Source organism: Simochromis diagramma, unplaced genomic scaffold (assembly GCF_900408965.1).
Source record: "Simochromis diagramma unplaced genomic scaffold, fSimDia1.1 OVJJ01000571.1, whole genome shotgun sequence".
Taxonomy (NCBI): Eukaryota; Metazoa; Chordata; class Actinopteri; order Cichliformes; family Cichlidae; genus Simochromis; species Simochromis diagramma.
Window position 1 is genome coordinate 2,586,306 of NW_024386885.1, and position 19,303 is coordinate 2,605,608.

Genomic DNA, 19,303 nt, shown 5'->3' on the forward strand with positions numbered 1-19,303 from the left:
AATTTCAATGAAAATGTCTTTAATGAGTCTTTCTTTGCAGACGTTACCTCAGTATTGTTTCCTAACCACCAGAAGTAAGTGACTGTGCGTGAGTGGCTGGGTAAGACCACCGCTGTGATGTTCACTTCCTTGTTTCTTATGACCACAAAGGGAGCAAGAAGCTGGACATGCTCCACTGGACCTAAGAAAGAAACAGGAAAGACGGGTTGATATCGTACACAGATTCAGTTAATGAGGCAGACTTCAGATCGTGCTTCTCACTCAAATACAAAAAAGGCAGTTGGTGGTACATGGGGTGCGAAGCTTGTTCAGTGCGCTCGGGTTTCCTCCCACAGTTCAAAGATCTGCACCTGAGGTGAATACATCTGTCTCTGTTTCTCTACATGTCTGGTGCAGTTTGGGTAAAGACACACTCCCATCCCAGCCCCCCAAACTCTGGACAGAATAAGTGGGTTAAGAAAAATGGATAAATGCAAACACTGTGAAAAGAAATATCATATAAACTCATAGTGAGGAACTCTCAAGGTGCAGCCGAGTGTCCGTTACTACGACGTGATGGATGAAAATCCTCTAAAATGTAACACCTCTACTTCTGTAACCATGTTGATGCAACTCAATCCAACATTACTGAGAAAGTTTATCTTTATGAGGACAGTTAAACAGTCGGGGACTTTTTATGTCACTCGAAACAAGATAATTGTCACATCTATCAGTGTGACAATCAAATGATGTAACAGCTTCTAAGTAATAGAAGCCCCCCCTGCAGTTTATTGCCTAATTCTATACTGCTATCACTGCGATGCATGTCAGACAGACCTTCCCAATTAGGCTGTGCGAGTCTGCTGGCAGGTGCAATGAGACTGCCTAATAGGTGAGACATATATGGCGGCCTGTTATAACCATGCACACACTGCGATGGCAGAAGATGAAACACTGTATGTTCGTGTGATCTTGTTCTCATTCATATTCATCTTTATTTCTTCATCCGAGTTGTGACGGTACATTTCTTAATAATGACTATTCTAAGTTGGGCGCGTGTTTGTTTTAAATTATTCCAGCCTTGCATTTTGGAGAGAAAATAATCAGCAAATGGAAGAGTTTTCTTTCTGCCTGCTGTGCTGTGTTTTTAAACAGTTGACAGAAGTAATTGCTTTCTCTGTGGCAAAACAAGGGTTTTAAATAGAGTTTGCATTTCTGCACATTATGGTTTGATAAACTGATAAGTTGAATTAAACAGTTCTATTTTTTTTTTGTTCTTTATTATCTCCACACCACAAAATCCACTTTATGCACTTCTTTATAATCATCTAACAGAAAATTCAGTTTTATTTATATGGAACAACAACAGACATCTCGAGGCACTTTATATTATAAGCTAAGGAGCATCACAGACAGAACTCTAATGATCCAAAGATGCCCAGTTGGATAACACTCATTTATATTTATGTACACTATAAATTATTATAGTGAAGGTCCACCTGGGTCTATTCCAGAAAGCAGGTTAAACTAACTTTGAGACTGATATTCATGTGAACTGTGACATCAACACAGTAAACATTTATACTAACGCTTTAACGAAGGCTTGACTCGCCGCAGTCGTCCTCTAAATGAGAGCGACTCAGTAAAGATCACCGTCTTAGCGCTGCGATAGGAAGAAGCGCCCCGGTGACAAAATGATTGCCGAGGTTTCTCTGCAATGCCTCATCTTTTCCAGCTGTTCCATTCATCTTCTCCTGTGTAATGTCTGTCCTGCACTGGAAAGGCTGCCTGAGCGTTTGAACCCGGCTGAGCGTGCCAAATTACCAAGACTGGGAGGTACGTGACAAACTGGAACCCCACCAAAGTGGACCATGTGCTAGCACTTGTAATGTAAGTTTTGCTCTTTGCAATTGCCCGTAACGAATTTCCCAGAGGAATCCACCTGAGGGATTAATAAAGTTTTATCTAATCTCTAATCTACAAAGCATAAAGGCAAACTTTTGAAAACGTCAAAACCACACTTTGTGACTTTTCTTAATTAGCTTAAATCTTAAAAAGATCTGTGGAGTGATTTGGAGGAGGATATACCAAATTTAACCTGTAGCTGCACACACTGCCTGCTTCCATCAAGCTGTGTGACTATTAAGAGACACAACTGACATGTTTACTTGGATAGTTTGGTCAGAAATGTAAAATGCAGGAAGAAAAGTCCAATCGTCACAGTGTGAAGCAGTCAGAGTTCAACAAAACTGCAGCTGAGCCAGAAAAGTGAATGTCTTTAAATACAAACCCCGCTTTTTATTTTTTAAGAAACAGGAGTGGACGTTTGCTGGTTTCTTTTAATAAGTTAACACTATTTGTATATTTTCAGTGCTAGTACTCATTCATCTGACCTGAATTTTCCATGAAGGAATAAGCTCTACTCCCAATGTCTCATGTCATCAACTCTGAGATATTTATTCTGGTGTAACGTGACAGGAGCAAACTTCAGGTGACAGCTACTGTCTGTGAAAATGTAGATGAAACATATAGCAGGCAAACAGATAGTTTAGCTATTTTTTGCACATATGTAACATTATTGTTTGACAGAAAACGGAACCATTTCACTCTGATACTAGTGCTGACGAGCAAAAAACTCCCAAAAATGTTGACACCATCATGAATTTTTTGACATAATACCTTCTGGGTAATACTGCAAACCTCCCCACTAAGAACCTAATGGGACCTGACAGGGGTCTGGGATGGTTTACACTAATCGTAGAGATGAAGTTTGCTGCCATGGACAAATGTAATACACTATTTTTATGGAAAAACTCCAACGAGAGGTTCGTGTAGTGCTCATTTCTCCGAGGCTTCTATTAGCGCTCATCCTCTTTAAGCAGAACTAATCTTTATCCCCAACTTCAGATGCTGCGTGCGTGTGTGCGTGCGTGTGTGTGTGCGTGTGCGTGTGTGTGTGTGTGTGTGTGTGTACTGTATCTTTGTATGAATGGGAGAAGGTGAGAGAATCGTTTGGTATTAAATATGCTCAGCTGAGAAATCGTTTGTAGTAGTTTTTGGCGTTTCTCCCTGAAAGCATCACCTACACTGTGAAATAAATCCAGCTGAAATTGTTCCTGTCAGAACTATATACATACAGCGCAGGCTGGCTGACTTTTAATTTAAGAGGTTAAATTAAAATTGACTGAAAAAAATCAGCAAAAATAACAGAGAGACAATTCAACACTTACAGAAAGCAGCTTGAATAATTTCCATGGAAAGTTAAAGTGATACACTGTTTTGTTGCTGTCTGAACAGAAGCTAGAAGGCATGACGATCCAGTAATTTGTTATTTGTGCTGCTGCGTAAAACCTGCTCCACTTTAAAAATAATCCATTGTTGTGATGCCGTATCCTCAGATAACTGCCTATTAGCTGCAGTGGCCTTAAAGGCTCACTTGTCTGTTTGTTCCTCACAGTAAAACCTTGCATAAGCAAGTTTATTATGACCTTTTCCCCCAAAACTTGTTTATCACAGCTGCTGTATTACAAACCCTGTATAGGTGAGCACAGTTCACTTGAAATGAGTTTAGCGTGGATCAACAGTGTGGTTGCCGTTCAGGTGAACAAATTTACCACCTGGAGCTAAGTACCGTGAAATCCACATCTGAAAAAACATTTTACTGCTGATCAAAAAAATGCATTAAGTGACTTAATTTCATTTAATGTTTTTTTATTGCTGATGTCCAAAAGGACTGCATCTGACCATCCATCTAAAGGCTTTCTCTCATTTATTTGAAGACAGGAAGCTGCGACTTTCTACAAAAATCCCTGCTATTGCCTGAAGGCCTCTCTTCCATCTCCAGTATAAATAGTGAGCAACACTACATCATTTATATGAACCAACAGTCATGTCCCAACATTACTGACTCTGACACAAACGTCTTCATGTCTTCAGAAAGTATTCTGGCCTTAAGTAGCAAAGCTAATGTTGGCTGGGTGGGTGATATCCAGGCGATCAACTCTTTTGTCTAAATAATTAAAAAAAGGAAAAACAAACAAATCACAGCAGATCCTCTTCCTCCATCACACCCTGTCCCAGCATCCTCCTCTGTCACGCCAACCCTCTAAAGCCTCCTTCGCTACATCCCTGAATCTTCTCTGTGGTTTCCCTCTATTTCTCCTGCCCAAATTCAACATTTTTGTCCATCATATTCACAATCCCAGCTCTGCACATGTCCAAACCATCTCATCTCTCCATCTCAGTACCTCCAGCTCAGCCTCCCATGTTTTTCCCAGTGCTACCATCTCTAAACCATACTGACTGATGGCAGGTCATACTATCATCCTAAACCTTCCCTTTCATTCTTTTCTGATATCCTTCCTCTCACTCGTCTCCACCCACTCCACCCTGTCTGCACTCTCTTCTTCACCTCTCTCCTGTACGTTGCTTTCGACGGTCATCCATCTCCACTGTTGCAGTTGTCTCCCCATCATTCTCACACATGTACATTCTCACATATCACATTGAGGTGACTGTTGTCCTTATTTGGCGTTATATAAATAAAACTGAACCCTGGACAGGTCGCCAGTCTGTTGCAGGGCCAACACACAGGGACCGACAAGCATTCGCACTCACATTCACTCGCACATTCACACCTAGTGGCAATTTGGATTATCCAATTAACCTATCCCCACAAGCTGCATGTCTTTGGACTTGCAAATCAAATTGAATTATTCTGTCTTGCATCTACAGCCTTTAATTCCTCTTTTCTCCAGAGCATACCTCCACCTCTCCAGGCTCCCTACTCTCACTACAGACCACAATGTCTTTGGCAAACATCAGAGTCCACAGAGACTCCTGCCTGACCTCATCTGTCAGCCTGTCCATCCCCACTGCAAACAAGCAGGGCTCAGAGCATCCCTGATGTAATCCCACCCCTACTTTGAACCCATCTGTCACTCACTGCACACCTCACAACCATCCCTCTGTTCTCATACATGTCCTGCAGCCCTTCACATACTCTGCGCTTTGCTCCTGACGTATTCATGCAGTACCACAGTTTCTCTTGGCACCCTGTCATACGCTTTCTCTTGATCTCCAAATACACAGTGAGGCTCTTCTGACGTCATCTACATTTGTTCATCAACACTCTCGAAACAAACATTGCATCTGCAGTGCTGTTTCTCAGCAGGAAGTTGGATTGCTGCTCACTAATCATCACCTCTCTTCTTAACCCTATAATGTCCTTTGTATCATATTTGATACGAGTTTCTGAGACCTATCTCTCTGATCAATACCTTCCATAATTTCAAAATGTTATTGACAAAACTCTTTGTTTGGTCTAAAATTAACATTGTTGTTAACAAAAAAGTTGCCAAAAATGCCCAATGTATCAAATGTGATACAAAAAAGATATAATAAATACATAATGAAAATACATCTCAGAAAACATCTCAGTTCCAAAAAATCTAAATTTTCTGGCTATTATTTGATGGTTTGGATCTACAGGGTTGAGCTAGTATGACGGGCCCGTCGGGCTCTGTTTCACTCTTCTGTACCACCTTTAGAAGTCAGTCCAGCAACAGGCATTTGAAACACGAGCAAGACCGGGTACTTTTCTTTCAAAAGAGATGTTTAATGAAGGTTTAAATTAACATGGCGGGACTCGGTCAGAAACCTGTGTTGCTTCTGACTCCTCAACTACATAACCACATATTTACAGTGTGCCGAAAGCCCCAAAATACCAAAAAGCACATTAGAATTTCACATTTCTATATTCTTTTAACATAACAGTATTTGTGAATTTACATAAAATTATATTCTTAACAACAAAAATGTACATTTCTCTTTTTAACCCTTTACCAGTGCCAATGAACTGACCCATCTTTAACAACTCTTTGCTACATCCTGGTGTAACCTTCTTTCAACCTTACTGTTCATGCTGGAGGGTGAAATCTGAACATTTTATCATCTTACCTAACACAACTTTAGTGGGTATGTGTGTGCATTGTACCAAATCAATAACAATAACTAAATATGAGCACGTCTGGGTCAGAATAAAACAGAGCTTTTAAAATGAGATTTTACAGACCGTTCAGTTTGTAAAGTCTCATTCTGTTCCTACATTATAAACATTCTCCTATCTTAACACACTGTATACAGACAGGAAACGCATCATTAACTGATGTTCATGGATGTAGTCATACACATCTGTGTTTATCAGTAATGCTTTGTGGCCCTGAAAAGCAAACAAAGTATTAAAAGTCTACTAACACTCTGCTTCTGGGCACTAAGTTAACTGCTTTTAGTGCAAACTAAAAGTTGACTCAGATGACGGCATCGACAGTTTTGTCTCTTATGTCGATGAAACAGAGAGTGAACAGCAGCAGTCATCTTCTCAGAGAGGTTTTCATTTGAAAGCAACAGCACGCGTTGTGTTTGTGACAGTGTGGACACTTACATGTGACGTGCAGGTAGAGTGTCGTGGTGTCGTAACCGAGCGTGTTCTCTGCAAACGCCGTGACACGGAATATTCCGGCAGACTTGTAGACGTGCTTGATCCCTTCCTCGGTCCAGCTCAGATTGGAGTATGAAACTGCTGTGCCGTCACCAAAATCCAGCTGGATGTTGGTCCGCAGCGAGTCCCCCTGAAACACAGCACAGCAGCGTTTCTTCAAGCTATAGACAAACACGTTTACTGAAATGAGTTTTGCAATGTGGCTGCTTTACAGGGAAGAGCTGCACTGAAGAGATGGAAAAACAGAAGCCACGACAGTGTGAGTGATGCAGGCAGAGGTAACATTTCTAACACACGTGCCTCCTGTCAGGACCAAACCAGGGGATATTTCCCTTCCTAGGCAAACACATAAACCGCAACACTGTGGAGCCACTACAAGTTAGACACAACAGTGTGGCTTTAATCTGATTTTATCAAAACAATGGCATCTTAAACCATACCTCAAACTTAAGGTGCATGAGCACACTGAGAGAAGCAGAATTTCGTTGACCAGACGCAAGAACGCAATTATGCAGCAGCATGGTGCAAAGTGCTAAAAGAGATTGTGAGACTAATAGCACAGAATGGTAACAAAGTATCAGCAGGTGAGGTTATTTGCGCTTTAACACTGACCAATCACATCCAATTCATGGCCGGGAAGCAGGCTGTGAGTGAGTCAGGAGAGTCTGCTTCCCTGAGGAGAGAAGGCTGGCATGGGGCGGATTCAACGAAAGCCAAATATAGCTCATTAATCTAAAGCACTTCAAGTATGCTTGTGAGGGCAAATTCAAAGTTTTAGGGGCTTACGTTTCAGTCTGTTCTGAAAGCACTTGTAAAGAACTTGTTTTTTTGGTGAAATCGTAGGTATAAAAGATGAAATGGAACAACTGACATTTTTATATTGTGCTGATTTAATGACCCCTCAAAGTTCTTTAAATTTACATTTAAAGACAGTCCGTCTCTGTACACATTAAGTGCTTTAGCTCATACACATAGCCATCGATGTGAAGTAGATGATAATTAACCTACAATGCAAGTCTTTGAAGTTCGTGGAGGAAAGTCATGCAAACAAAAGGAACACACACAAACTTCATGCAGAAAGGCCCCACCCAGGAGACCAGGCGCCTTTCTGGTGTAGTACACAATGACCATGATGCCATTAGGATGAAGAAAAGGAGATGAGCTTCAATAATAATTATACATGAAATAAAAGTTTTAACAACCTCCTAATAATCCAAATAAAAAACAGTGATTATGATTGACCGTGGACAATAGTCACATGATTGAATTTCACTATTTGCATAAATGAAGAGAGAAATGCTTGTTGCTGTGTGCTGCCATACGACACACCCAGTGGCTGAATGAATGGAAGTGCCCAGCATTTCTGGCAGCAAGATGTCAGCAGCAGATCCTGTAAAATCCCACAGATCAAGCTGACCAGCTGCACTCCTCAAGCCACCTCAGCGATGCTCCCACCAGGCTGTCTGGCACTGATGATCTGGCTGTTTGAAAAGTTGCTTTACATCTTTTCACCCAAACATGATGACTAAGAGATCTGATCCAATATCCACTAATCTGTAGACCTCGATATCTACTAACATGTCAATCAGTGCTTCAAACTGTAGCATAGCAAAGCATCTTTATTTATAATGCACTTTACATCCAACGATGTTGACCAAAGTAAAACAAAGAGAAAACAGTTTAAATTACATACAGAACACCTTAAAAATTAAAAAAGAAATAATATAATTAATAACAAACATATTAAGAGACATCAACAAATCCTGCTGTGCTGAAAGCCAAGGTAAATAAATATGTTTTAAGACGTGATTTAAAAACAGATAAGGAAGGTGCCTGTCTAACATGTAAAGGCAACTCATTCCACAGTTTTGGTGCTGCCACAGCAAACGCCCGATCCCCTCTGAGCTTACGGTTAGTCCTGGGCACGCTCAGGAGGAGCTGGTCTGCCCACCTGAGGGACCGCGAAGGTATGTATGGATGAAGAAGCTCAGAGAGGTACACAGGGGCAGCATTGGACAAGCATTTAAAAACAAATAAAAGCAGCTTAAAATGGATCCTAAAATGCACGGGCAGCCAGTGAAGTGAATATAAAACTGGGTGATGTGCTCGTATCTACGAGTGCCAGTTAAAAGACGTGCAGCAGCATTCTGAACTAGCTGCAGTCGAAAAGCAGAAGGTCGACTCACCCCATAATAAAGAGAATTACAGTAATCCAGCCGAACAGTTACAAAGGCATGGATTACTGTTTCAAATTGCTGCCGCGCAAGAAAGTGCTTAATTTTGGCCAGCTGCCTCAGATGAAAGAAACTAGACCGTACAACCGACCCGATCTGGCTTTCAAGCTTAAGCTCAGGATCCATTTTAAAACCCAGATTAACAATCTCTGGTTTACAAAATGATTTCAGGGTTTGCAAATCAACACACTGAACAGCAGTGGAGGCAGGTCTGAACACCATTACTTCAGTCTTAGAATCATTAAAACAAAGAAAGTTTAGCGCCAACCAGGACTTGACGTCCTCCAGACATGTTTGCAAAGATTTACAGACGACACATCTTTCTTTTTAAGAGGAACATAAATCTGGCAGTCATCTGCATAACAGTGAAAAGAGAGTATGTGTCTCCTAAAAATTGAGCCCAAGGGAGGTAAATAAAGTGAAAACAGGATGGGACCCAGAATGGAACCATGCGGTACTCCATGAGACAGCGGAGCACGGGAGGACTCACAGTTTCCTAAGCGAACTGAAAAGGTTACCAGAATCACATGATAAAAATATATCATTAAAAATTCTTAAAAGTGCTGATTCAGTGCTATGCATTGCTTTAAAACCAGATTGGAAAATCTCCTGAATATTTTGCGCATTCAAGTACGGGATCAATTGGTTACTTGCTACTTTTTCCAAGACTTTAGATAAAAAGGGCAGCTTAGATATTGGTCTAAAGTTTTCAACAGTGTTTGTATCTAGCCCAGGTTTCTTAAGAAGCGGCTGCACAATTGCATCTTTGAAATTCTTTGGAACCACACCTGAGGTAAGGCTGCTATTTAAAATGGTTAAAACAGTTGAACAGGTGGTAGAAAAAACCTATTTCAGAAAATAGGGATATAAATGATCCACCACCTCCTGTAGCTGAGCAAGAGTAACCGACTCAAACTGTTGAAAGACAGTCGAGCAAACTGGAGGATCAGAGGGGTCAGATGTGGGGAAAATAATCCGCGCCCTAGTCGAGGCTACCTTGATTATAAAGAAGTGCAGAAACTTTTCACACATTTCATGTGACGGCTCAAAACTGAGAGCAGAAAGAGGGCTTAAACAATATATGTGGTTTCCCATAATTTACCAAAATAATGTTAGCAAAGTATTTCTGCTTTGCTTCTTTTACTGTATGCTGATATAAGGCCCAGCGCTCGCTTAAATTATGTAAAGAGACCTGTAAGGGATCTTTTTTCCATCTCCGCTCAGCCCTATGACATTCACGCCTCACAGCACGAGCTTCATCGTTCAACCAGGGTTCAAACTTAGTCTTAGGATGCCTGATTTTTAGAGAGGCAACAATAGCCAAGGTATGAAACCAAGAACTGAGTTCCTCTACGTTTTGGAGTGTGTCAGGAATAGAGAACTGAGTATAGTAGGTGGAGAACCGTGCTGCAGTGAAAGAATTTAACAAACGAGATGGCTGAACAGGGACATGCCCCCTGAATCCATTTCTAGACAAAGAGATGTCAAACAGAACCGGCATCAGAGAAAACAGGGTCAGAGACTTTCAGATTAAAAGCAGGCAATGCGTGCGCTAAAACTAGATCGAGAGTGTGGCCACACTGTTGTGTGGGTGCAGAACAGACATCGAACTAAATTAAAAGAATCAGTAAGATTCAAAAAGTCTTTAACCATGCGCTTTTCTAGACAGCACACGTGAATATTAAAATCCCCGACAATAAGAAAGGAGTCATATTTTATCGTGACTTCAGTCAGAAATGCAGCAAATTCCATTATAAAGTCCTTACTGTATTTTGGGGCCCTGTATATTATTTTGCACAGTACAGGGGGAGAACAGGCTATTTCAAATAGCAACAGCTCAAAACTGGAAAAGTAAAATTTGAATGAAGCCTGTTTACACCTGTAGCGATTTCTGAAGATGGTCGCAACTCCTCCACCTCGATCAGATGTGTGTTGGACATTAAAAGAGCAGCAGTCTGAAGGCAAAAGTTCTGGAATCACCAGCAGTTATCCACGTCTCAGTTAGGCAGAGAAAGTCCAAATAGTGCAACAAAAAATATTCCTTAAGGATGACCTCAACAAAACACTGTTTCAGGTATGTTTGAGAGCTGTCAGCCTTTCTTTAGCTTCTTCTGCAGCACCTGCCCGATGTTTAAACACCACCTTCTATTTCCAAACCTGAAACGGATTCATGAGCATTCAAACAAAACAAGTTCAGTCAGGAAATCCAGTGTGATTTGTGATCTTAGTTCACAAGAGATGGAAGATAATTTTCAACTAGTTTCGCGTGTTCTTAACTTAAACACTAACTATGCCTTTTTATACAGATATACTTTATATAACTTAAGTCGACAGCAAGATTACAAGGTTGCTCATCTTTGCATTGTTGGCACAAAACAAATTCCCTGCAGCTTTATAGTACATGAAAAGGACAGGACAGTCACTATGTTGTGTCTGTTTACTTCTAATGACACAGTTTCACAAATGTTCTTTGAATCATTTCTCTCAGATTAAGCACTAGTGTTTACTCTCTTCATGTCACTGCTTCCTAAAGCTTTGTCTGACCAGTTAAGCAGAAAGACTAGTTTTACCAAACAATAATTGATGCTCTTTAATTTGCTCAAATTTAGCAAATAAAGAATTCATTTGCAGAGCAAACGCATAAACGTTCTGCTATTGAAGGCTGAAAAAAGCTCTTCGAAGCATCTTTGCAGGCGGATGATTTGTTGCAAGTTAACTCAAGAATGAAATGACTTCAGAGTTTTATTTATTAATATATTAATCATATTGAATTGTATAAAAATGCTGTATATAAATTATTTTGATTGCTTTGTGGCACGTGCAGCAGAAGAGGAGAAAAATAAATTTTGTATGCACATGTGAGTTTGTGTTGTGATCCCGCCGTGTTTGCCTTTGCAGGATGTGCGATCCTTCCGCTGCCTGCACGGTTTCCTCTGAGAATCACATCTGGCACCGTCGGTGGATAAACACACAGCGCAAGTGTTGGTGGCTCCAGCTGCCACGGCGACCAAACCTGAACTCATCCTCTAAGGCCTGTGAAGTCAAACTCCCAGCCTCCCCTTGGCACACTGTAGCACAATACAACTGGGATCTTAATTTGTAACACCGCATTAGCATGCCAGCTCTGCCAAAACTCACATTAGAAACACATATATTCATTGTTCTCTTTCCTGCTCCTTTGCTCTTTCCATCCCTCACTACCAGTCACTCCTTTGTGCGCTTGCGTGTGTTCAAACACAGGAGGTTTGGTGGGCTTTGGGGCATTTTTCATGTCACTCTGTCTGGAAAATGAAATCTGTGATAAGTGGCTGGAGAGAATAGAGAAAAGCTAAGAACAGGGTTTGACAGCACGGGTATTGTTTCCAAGTGTAATGAGCTGGCATGCAAACAAGACTCGGGCTCGGTGGTGCTGATGTCACTCAGCTCTTCTCGGCGTCTGCTGGCCATTCTGTTCACGCTCCTCGCTGTATCAGCCACAGCGGGATTCACTAATCTGCATGAGAGCGATGCTGACCCGTCTCTCTAAATGTCACTCTTTGTGTTCGTGTATCTCTCAGGGTTGAGCAAATCCAAACACATCATGGCTGGAACCCTGAGACTGGGTTTGCACTGAAACAGCTGCTGTATGTGGACAGGGGTTTGGATACATGAGACCGGCATTTGTTCAGGTGTGTGTCAGACCTGAATCTACAGTATCAGCGTGCTGTGTGACAATAAAAGCTGTGAAGCGTTTTGGAACATCGCCCAGGCTATTTCTGACAGCAGAGTGCACGTCATGTTCCTCCTACAGTGGATTCATGTTCGCACTGTAATAATAAGACTGGACAAATTCTAAAAATGCCAGTTAAATAGAAAACATTGCTAAACTGATTACAGCAGGGACGACTGCGAGGAGCGATAGAGTTTTACATTACAAACAGAGCTGTGAGGTGACAGGTGTCACTCCAAAGCTCCAAGAATCCTTTCAGGTTTGTTTTGGTTTCAAAAAGCACCAAATGTATAAAATGTTATTTAAATAAATAAAACTGGTAAAGACTAAACAAAGGAACAGTAGCATCGTAGCATCATTCCAGAAAAACTGATTCATTCATTTTAGTCCTGAAATACAATCTGAAAGTGATGCTGCTAATAAATCCAGCTGCTATTTGTGTAAGCAACCTTAAAATCAATCTGTATAGACGATGTTAATGGAAATCGTTTGGTAATGACGGTAATGCATAACATGCACTTAGCATGGGGGTTGCAGAAACTACTAATAATGCGAGCGATCGGTTATTTCTTCATGTGCTCTTTGTTTCACAGTAACGATAACTAAAAGCATTAAAGTGCACAACAATCAGTCCAATCACTGTTGCCGACTGATGGATGTCATGCATATTGTGTCTGCTTGTGAGAGGTCTGAATACGAACAAGAACAAGTCATCATGATCTTCTCTTAGTCTGAATTAAATTAACTCCACACAGGAAGACAATGTGTGTTCGTGTTGTTTTTGTGTAAAACACTATTAGAGCAACTGAAATGAATAATTTATTTACTATAACAACAGCAACTTCTTCTGCTGCCCCCAAGTGGTTAGAAAATGGCAACTTTTACAAAATAAAACAAAAACAGTGAATGCAGGTTTATTTACCATATTAATATTTTACATATTTATACGTATGGAGATCATTACACAGATTGTTGTAGAATGTATATTTTTTGATACTAGCTAAACAAGTCAGGGCAAGTACTCCAGTTGTTGTGACTACACAGAGCTTCAGAATGAGCACTGCAGTTAATATTTTAGCTGGAAATCCTCAGTAGTCGTGGCTGTCATGTTCGATATTCACAATGTTTGTTGGCAGGAGATTCATCTGGCTTTTCCACTGGGGCAGAAATGGATTTTGCAAAAAGATAACATGAGCGAGAACAACCGTAGAACATTTTCTCCCAAATGTGACACGATTGTGAAACAGAGAAGTGGCTGATAAAAATTCAGACTGACAAAACAAGTGTTAGGCAGATCACAGGGAGATTATATTAACCCAGAAGGAAACACAGTGTGATCACTGAAAGCCACTTTTGGTGAGAATTGAACTTTTTGTAATGTAGTGATGGATACATCAATACAGTAACCAAGGACGAGAGTAAAGCTTTATATCAAGCTGACACAGAGTTTCAAGTTTTTATATCTTATGGGGGCAATTAGAAAGCTGCAACACAACCTAAGCAGTTAAAGGAAACAATGAAACTGAAAACAGTGGCTCTCTAACGCATGCTGTCACCAATCTGTCCTCTCCAACTTAAGCACAGAGCTGGCAAAGCCTGGGTCGGAAAACTGAAGCCAAATCTGAATCATGACAGCAACCAAGAGGGATGGCAGTTTATCCAGTCAGTCCTCACTTTGTGCCGCCATCTGATATAATCTGCCACACTATGTTTTATAAATCTAATCAGTCAAAAAGAACCCAGTTCCAAAAATATCGTGTAAAATGCACTGATTTGTAAAACTCATGAATCCAGATTTTATTGCCAATAGAACAGAAAATATATCAAATGAATAAAGTGAGACATTTTACTATTTCATGAAAAATATTAGCTCGTTCTGAATTTGATGGCAGCAACACGTCTCAAAAACGTTGGGAAAGGGTCAACAAAAGGCTCGGAAAGTAAGTGGTACTTTGCTGGATGAACATTTCACAACTAATTAGATTAACTGGCAACAGCTTAGTAACTTGACTGGGTATGAAGAGAACACATTAGACTGTTTCTCAGAAGCAAAGATGGAAGGAAGCAACAAACTGCATCTAAAAATGATGGAACAATTTCAGACCAGTGTTCCTTGGTATAAAACTCTTTGGATATCTCATCGTTTTCAGAGAATCTCTGGAAATCTGTCTGTAAGGGACAAGGTTGAAAATCAATATTGGATGCCTGTGATCTTGATGCCCTCGGGGGGGCACAGCGTGCCATGGAAATCACTGCATGGGCTCGGGAGCACTTCCACAAATCCTTTCCTGTGAACCAAATTCACTGTGCAATCCACAAATGCAGGTTAAAGGTCCATCATGCAATGAAGAAGCCCTATGTGAACATGAGCCAGAAATACTGCCAACTTCTCTGGGCCAAAGCTCATTTAAAACGAACTGAGGAAAAGTGGAAAACTGCTCTGTGGTCAGACAAATTGAAATGTATGATTCCTTTTGGAAAACATGGAAGCCACAGGCTCCAGACTCGAGTAGAGAGGGGCCATCTGGCTTGCTATGAGTGGTAGTTCATAAGGCTGCATCTCTGATGGTATGAGTGCATCACTGCCTATGGAACGGACATCTTGCACATCTGGAAAGGCATCATCAATGCTAAAAGGTTTTAGAGCAACATGTGATCCTGTCTGTGAAACCTCTTTTTTGGGAAGTATTATACCTCATACTGCATCTATTCCAGCAGCATGGCTTTGTAGCTGTGTAAGCATCTGGGTGCTGAACTGGCCTGCCTGCAGTCATTTCAGTTCAATTCAATTCAATTTTATTTACACAGCGCCAAATCACAACAACAGTTGTCTCAAGGCGCTTTATATTGTAAGGTGACCCTACAATAACACATACAGAGAAGAACCCAACAATCATATGACCCCCTATGAGCAAGCACTTTGGCGACAGTGGGAAGGAAAAACTCCCTTTTTAACAGGAAGAAACCTCCGGCAGAACCAGGCTCAGGGAGGGGCGGGGCCATCTGCTGTGACCGTTTGGGGTGAGAGAAGAAAGACAAGATAAAGACATGCTGTGGAAGTCCAGACCCCTAACCAGCTGAAAACATCTGGAGCACCATGAAACCAAAAGCAGCAGCTGGAATCATCTGACTAATAAAAGTAGTGCTGAGTTTTTGAAGGTTTGAGTGAAGGTATGTAGACTGTTGTTTGTGATTGTGTGGGTGAAGGCCCATAAATGTCCAGCCTTTTCAGAAGATGGTAATCAATGAGCTCGCTGCAGATAGAAATTGTTTATTTTCGAACAACACAGTGGACAAAAAATTAGACATAGCTTCCACGTCTGACAAGGGAAGCCAATTCAATACAACCTTAAACCTGCATTCTTCCTAATGGCCAACAGAGGGAGACTTCCCTGGTTGCAAAAAGACTGTCACTTGTTCTAGTCCTCACTGAATGCAACATAATGATTATCTGCAATGATCCTAATTAGAGTCAAACAGGAGGATGAAATAGGGTATCCTTTAGGGCAGCCCTAGTTTGTGGGTTTAAAGTATTTCACGTGGGGATTTTTAATAAATAACTGACTAATAATTAATTAATTAAAGATATTTTTTAGATCAGGCTGACCTGAAATGTGTCAAAAAGTAAAAACAGCTCTTAAGTGGCCTGTTTAATGTTAATCTTCATATCCCAGTTAAAATGAGCTTTGTACCTGCTGCATTTAGCATGATGTTGCTGCTGCCAGGTGCAATTTGTGTCAAACTCCTGCAGTTCTCTAAGAATCGTCCTCCGTAATAATATTTAGAATACACACAGTACCCACTTATCTCAAAGTCAGGACAATGTGAGCTGTTTTTTGTTTTTTAACAAATCTTAAACAACCCTTCATGAACAGTTTAAGAACAAAAAATCACTCTGCTAACAGCTGACAACTCAACATAGTTACTGCGACGTGTAGACGGCTGCCTAAACAATACAAAATCAGAAGCGATGCGGATCTGATCATCCACCCAAACATGTTGATTATTTAGTTCTTTCTAACCGTCTTTTTAAATATGGATATGAGCCACAGGGTCTTCTCCCATTTAAAATTTTATGCCATTTGCTCTTCCCAAGAAATACAGCCATCGCAAGCTTCATGAATATAAATTAAACTTTGAATTCATCTTGAGAATTTTCTCAAATAGGGCTGATGCCACAAGGATTCTTTACCCCCGCGCTTCTCTTCTTCTCTTTTATCGCATCGTTCTGCCACCCACGTCCCTTCCTGTCCCCCTCCTCTTTCCATCACAGAAATCCACTCTTTATGAAAGAAAACAGGCGTCCATTCCTCAACTTATCACGCAGTAATATGACAACTGGGGCCGGACCCCGGGGGACGCGCACTTACCTTGAGCTGTTCCCGCTGTGGCAGGAAAACACTCCAGTTGCTAACGCCGTAAAGCCTGCAGTTATTATCAACAGACCTTATACTGCCTGAGACACATGTGAGGCAGTTTCCTAGTGACCAGCCAGTGCGGCAGACCTGGCTCTGAACACAACAGCTCTCGCTCACTAACAGGGTCTCCGGTGAGGTCCTTTGTGTCTGCCTCTGGCTCAGAACTCTTACGCTGCGCGGGAGGTTTGGAGGGATTTGACTCTATTAAACCTCAGAGTGTTTAGAATGCAGTTACATTCCTAGAAAGTACTTCAGGATTTGTGCTTCGGGTTTCAGGGAAGTACGATAGTAAGTGAACAAACCCGCCTACAGTGCAGCTGGTCCTACTGCTTGCTAGGAAGCAATAAAAACACCAGTTTACTTTATGTGTCCTGACATCATAAAATATTATTTGGACACGAGTTTTAAATAGCAACACAAGAAATCACTGATGCATCCAGCTGTTCAGCACAACCATTCAACATAGTTTAGTTCACCAGTGGACGAGGAACTGTGTCGTCAGTGCGATTATGATGCTGGGTTTCCCAAGTAACATGTACCAAAAGATCCCACAATAAGGAATTCCATATGATTCACAATTCACCGGGTGTCTAGTGCCACTATTTGTAAATCCAGGCATTGTAAGCACGTTTAGGCTAAAAAGAAAACTGACATTGTTGTGTTGTATACCAGCGGCCCCCAACCCCTGGGCCACGGACCGGTTATCGTTAACTCAGTTTCCCCCGGGTCTTTTCCCGTGTTGTAGTCGTGCGTCTTATCTTGAAAGAAATGTTTACGCGTTACCATAGCGACCAGAGAGCACTAAGGGGCAGAGAGGAGGATGTTACTCTCAGTGTTGTTGGTGCATTTCAGGAGGACGCTGCTAATAAAGTTACACAGTGAATTTGCATTTATGATTATTGTTACGGCCCTGGCAGGGCCTCCTCCTGAAGGTGCCTGTGTGGGCGTGTCCCACCACCTCCTGAGGTGCCGCCTTTCCCTTTTACACAGCTGACTCACATCAGTAATTAAAAGTATTTAAGCCCATGGAAAGGTAAGCTCTGGGCCAGAGTGCCATTAGTGTGGTTACAGCTAGTGAGCTGCACTCTTTTTGACTTACTTTGTACTTTATTGACTAACGCTTGAGTTTTATTTGTTTCTTTAAACGGTGATAGCGGCTTGTCTGTCTCTTTTAGTTAGTATTAATAGAAACTTTAATAAAACTCTGTAGTTTAACCCTTTTGCCTCCTTGACTCCTTTTTCTGACCCGGACACTTTTTGTTACTTCCCCCGCACCGCCTGGACCCCTCAGGGGAACGTAACAATTATATTCACAGAATACCACAGTTTTTGTCTCGGTCGTTTCATTTTATTTTGTTGTATTTATCCGCGACACCTTTAAAGGCCGGTCCATGGAAATATTGTCAGACATTAAACCGGTCCGTGGTGCAAAAAAGGTCGGGGGCCGCTGGTCTACACCACTGCAGCTGAAGTTAAAAGCACAACTGAAGGCTCAGTGTGTGAGTTTAAGAGTATTAGCATTGTCACCAAGTCATATGATAAAGTTACTCTATAAAAATACACAGTCATGGTTGAAGTATACCCAATAATTCCACATTTAGTAGCAATAACTTGAAATAATCTTTATTCTACTCCTTTGTGCAGGAAATTCTGAACACTTTAAAACATTACTTCAGTTCATTGAGATTTGCAGGCACTCATTTATGTGCAGCTCTCTTAAGGTCCTGCCACAGCAGATTGCCTCCCATTTAACTCGTGAATACTGCATAGTTCATGGGCTCAACTCAGTGACTGAAAGGTACCCGGGTCCTGTGGTTACAAAACAAGCCCAAATCACCCGCCCGCCATGGCTGCAATCACAGTTAGTATGAGGTGTTTGTCATGGCCAAACACGTTAGCTGCCATGTTCTCTTTAGAGAAGAAGCTTTCTCAACCCTTCCAAACAAGCCACACTCACTCAGTATTCTTCTAATTGCACTTTCTTAAACTTCAACATTTAATATAATCGAGTCTTTTGAATTTCTCTAATTATAATACAATATGACCTTGGGGTGAATTCTCAGAGACCTTCGTTCCAGGAAAGATTGTGGCATTGTCTGAGTCAGAGTCCTCTAAACTCCATTCACTAAACTTTTTCATTACTGTATATATAATTTTGGAAATCAATGATTTAATTTAAAAAAACAAACAAACAAGAAAAACGATGAATTTCAAATTTTATGTAAGTTGATACACAGACAAATCGAGAGAGCAAATAATAGATGTGGTTCAAAACAAAAGAATCACTGTAGTGTGAGAGTTGACCATTAATATGAACTGCAGTCGTGTCTGGTTGAAATGCACTTTCTCGATACGGTTAACGTAGCAGCTCTGTGACGAAGTGCGCCATGTTGTGAAGCGACTTGCTGCTTGATGCAATTTGATGAAAAACAAATGTGTTCAATATACAACATTATGAAACTTT

The 19,303-nt window shown here is 41.1% G+C and overlaps 1 protein-coding gene across 2 annotated transcripts in view; it reads right to left on the reverse strand.

The window, feature by feature from the left end:
• The window catches only part of sorcs3 (sortilin related VPS10 domain containing receptor 3), a 233,707-nt gene that overhangs the window by 23,416 nt on the left and 190,988 nt on the right, over nucleotides 1–19,303 (reverse strand). For both annotated transcript variants that reach the window (XM_040033520.1, XM_040033521.1), the window contains 2 exons: nucleotides 6,422–6,608; nucleotides 48–181 (listed from right to left, as the gene is read on the reverse strand). In XM_040033520.1, coding sequence (XP_039889454.1) covers nucleotides 48–181; nucleotides 6,422–6,608 — 321 coding nt within the window. The remainder of the gene's footprint in view (nucleotides 1–47; nucleotides 182–6,421; nucleotides 6,609–19,303) is intronic.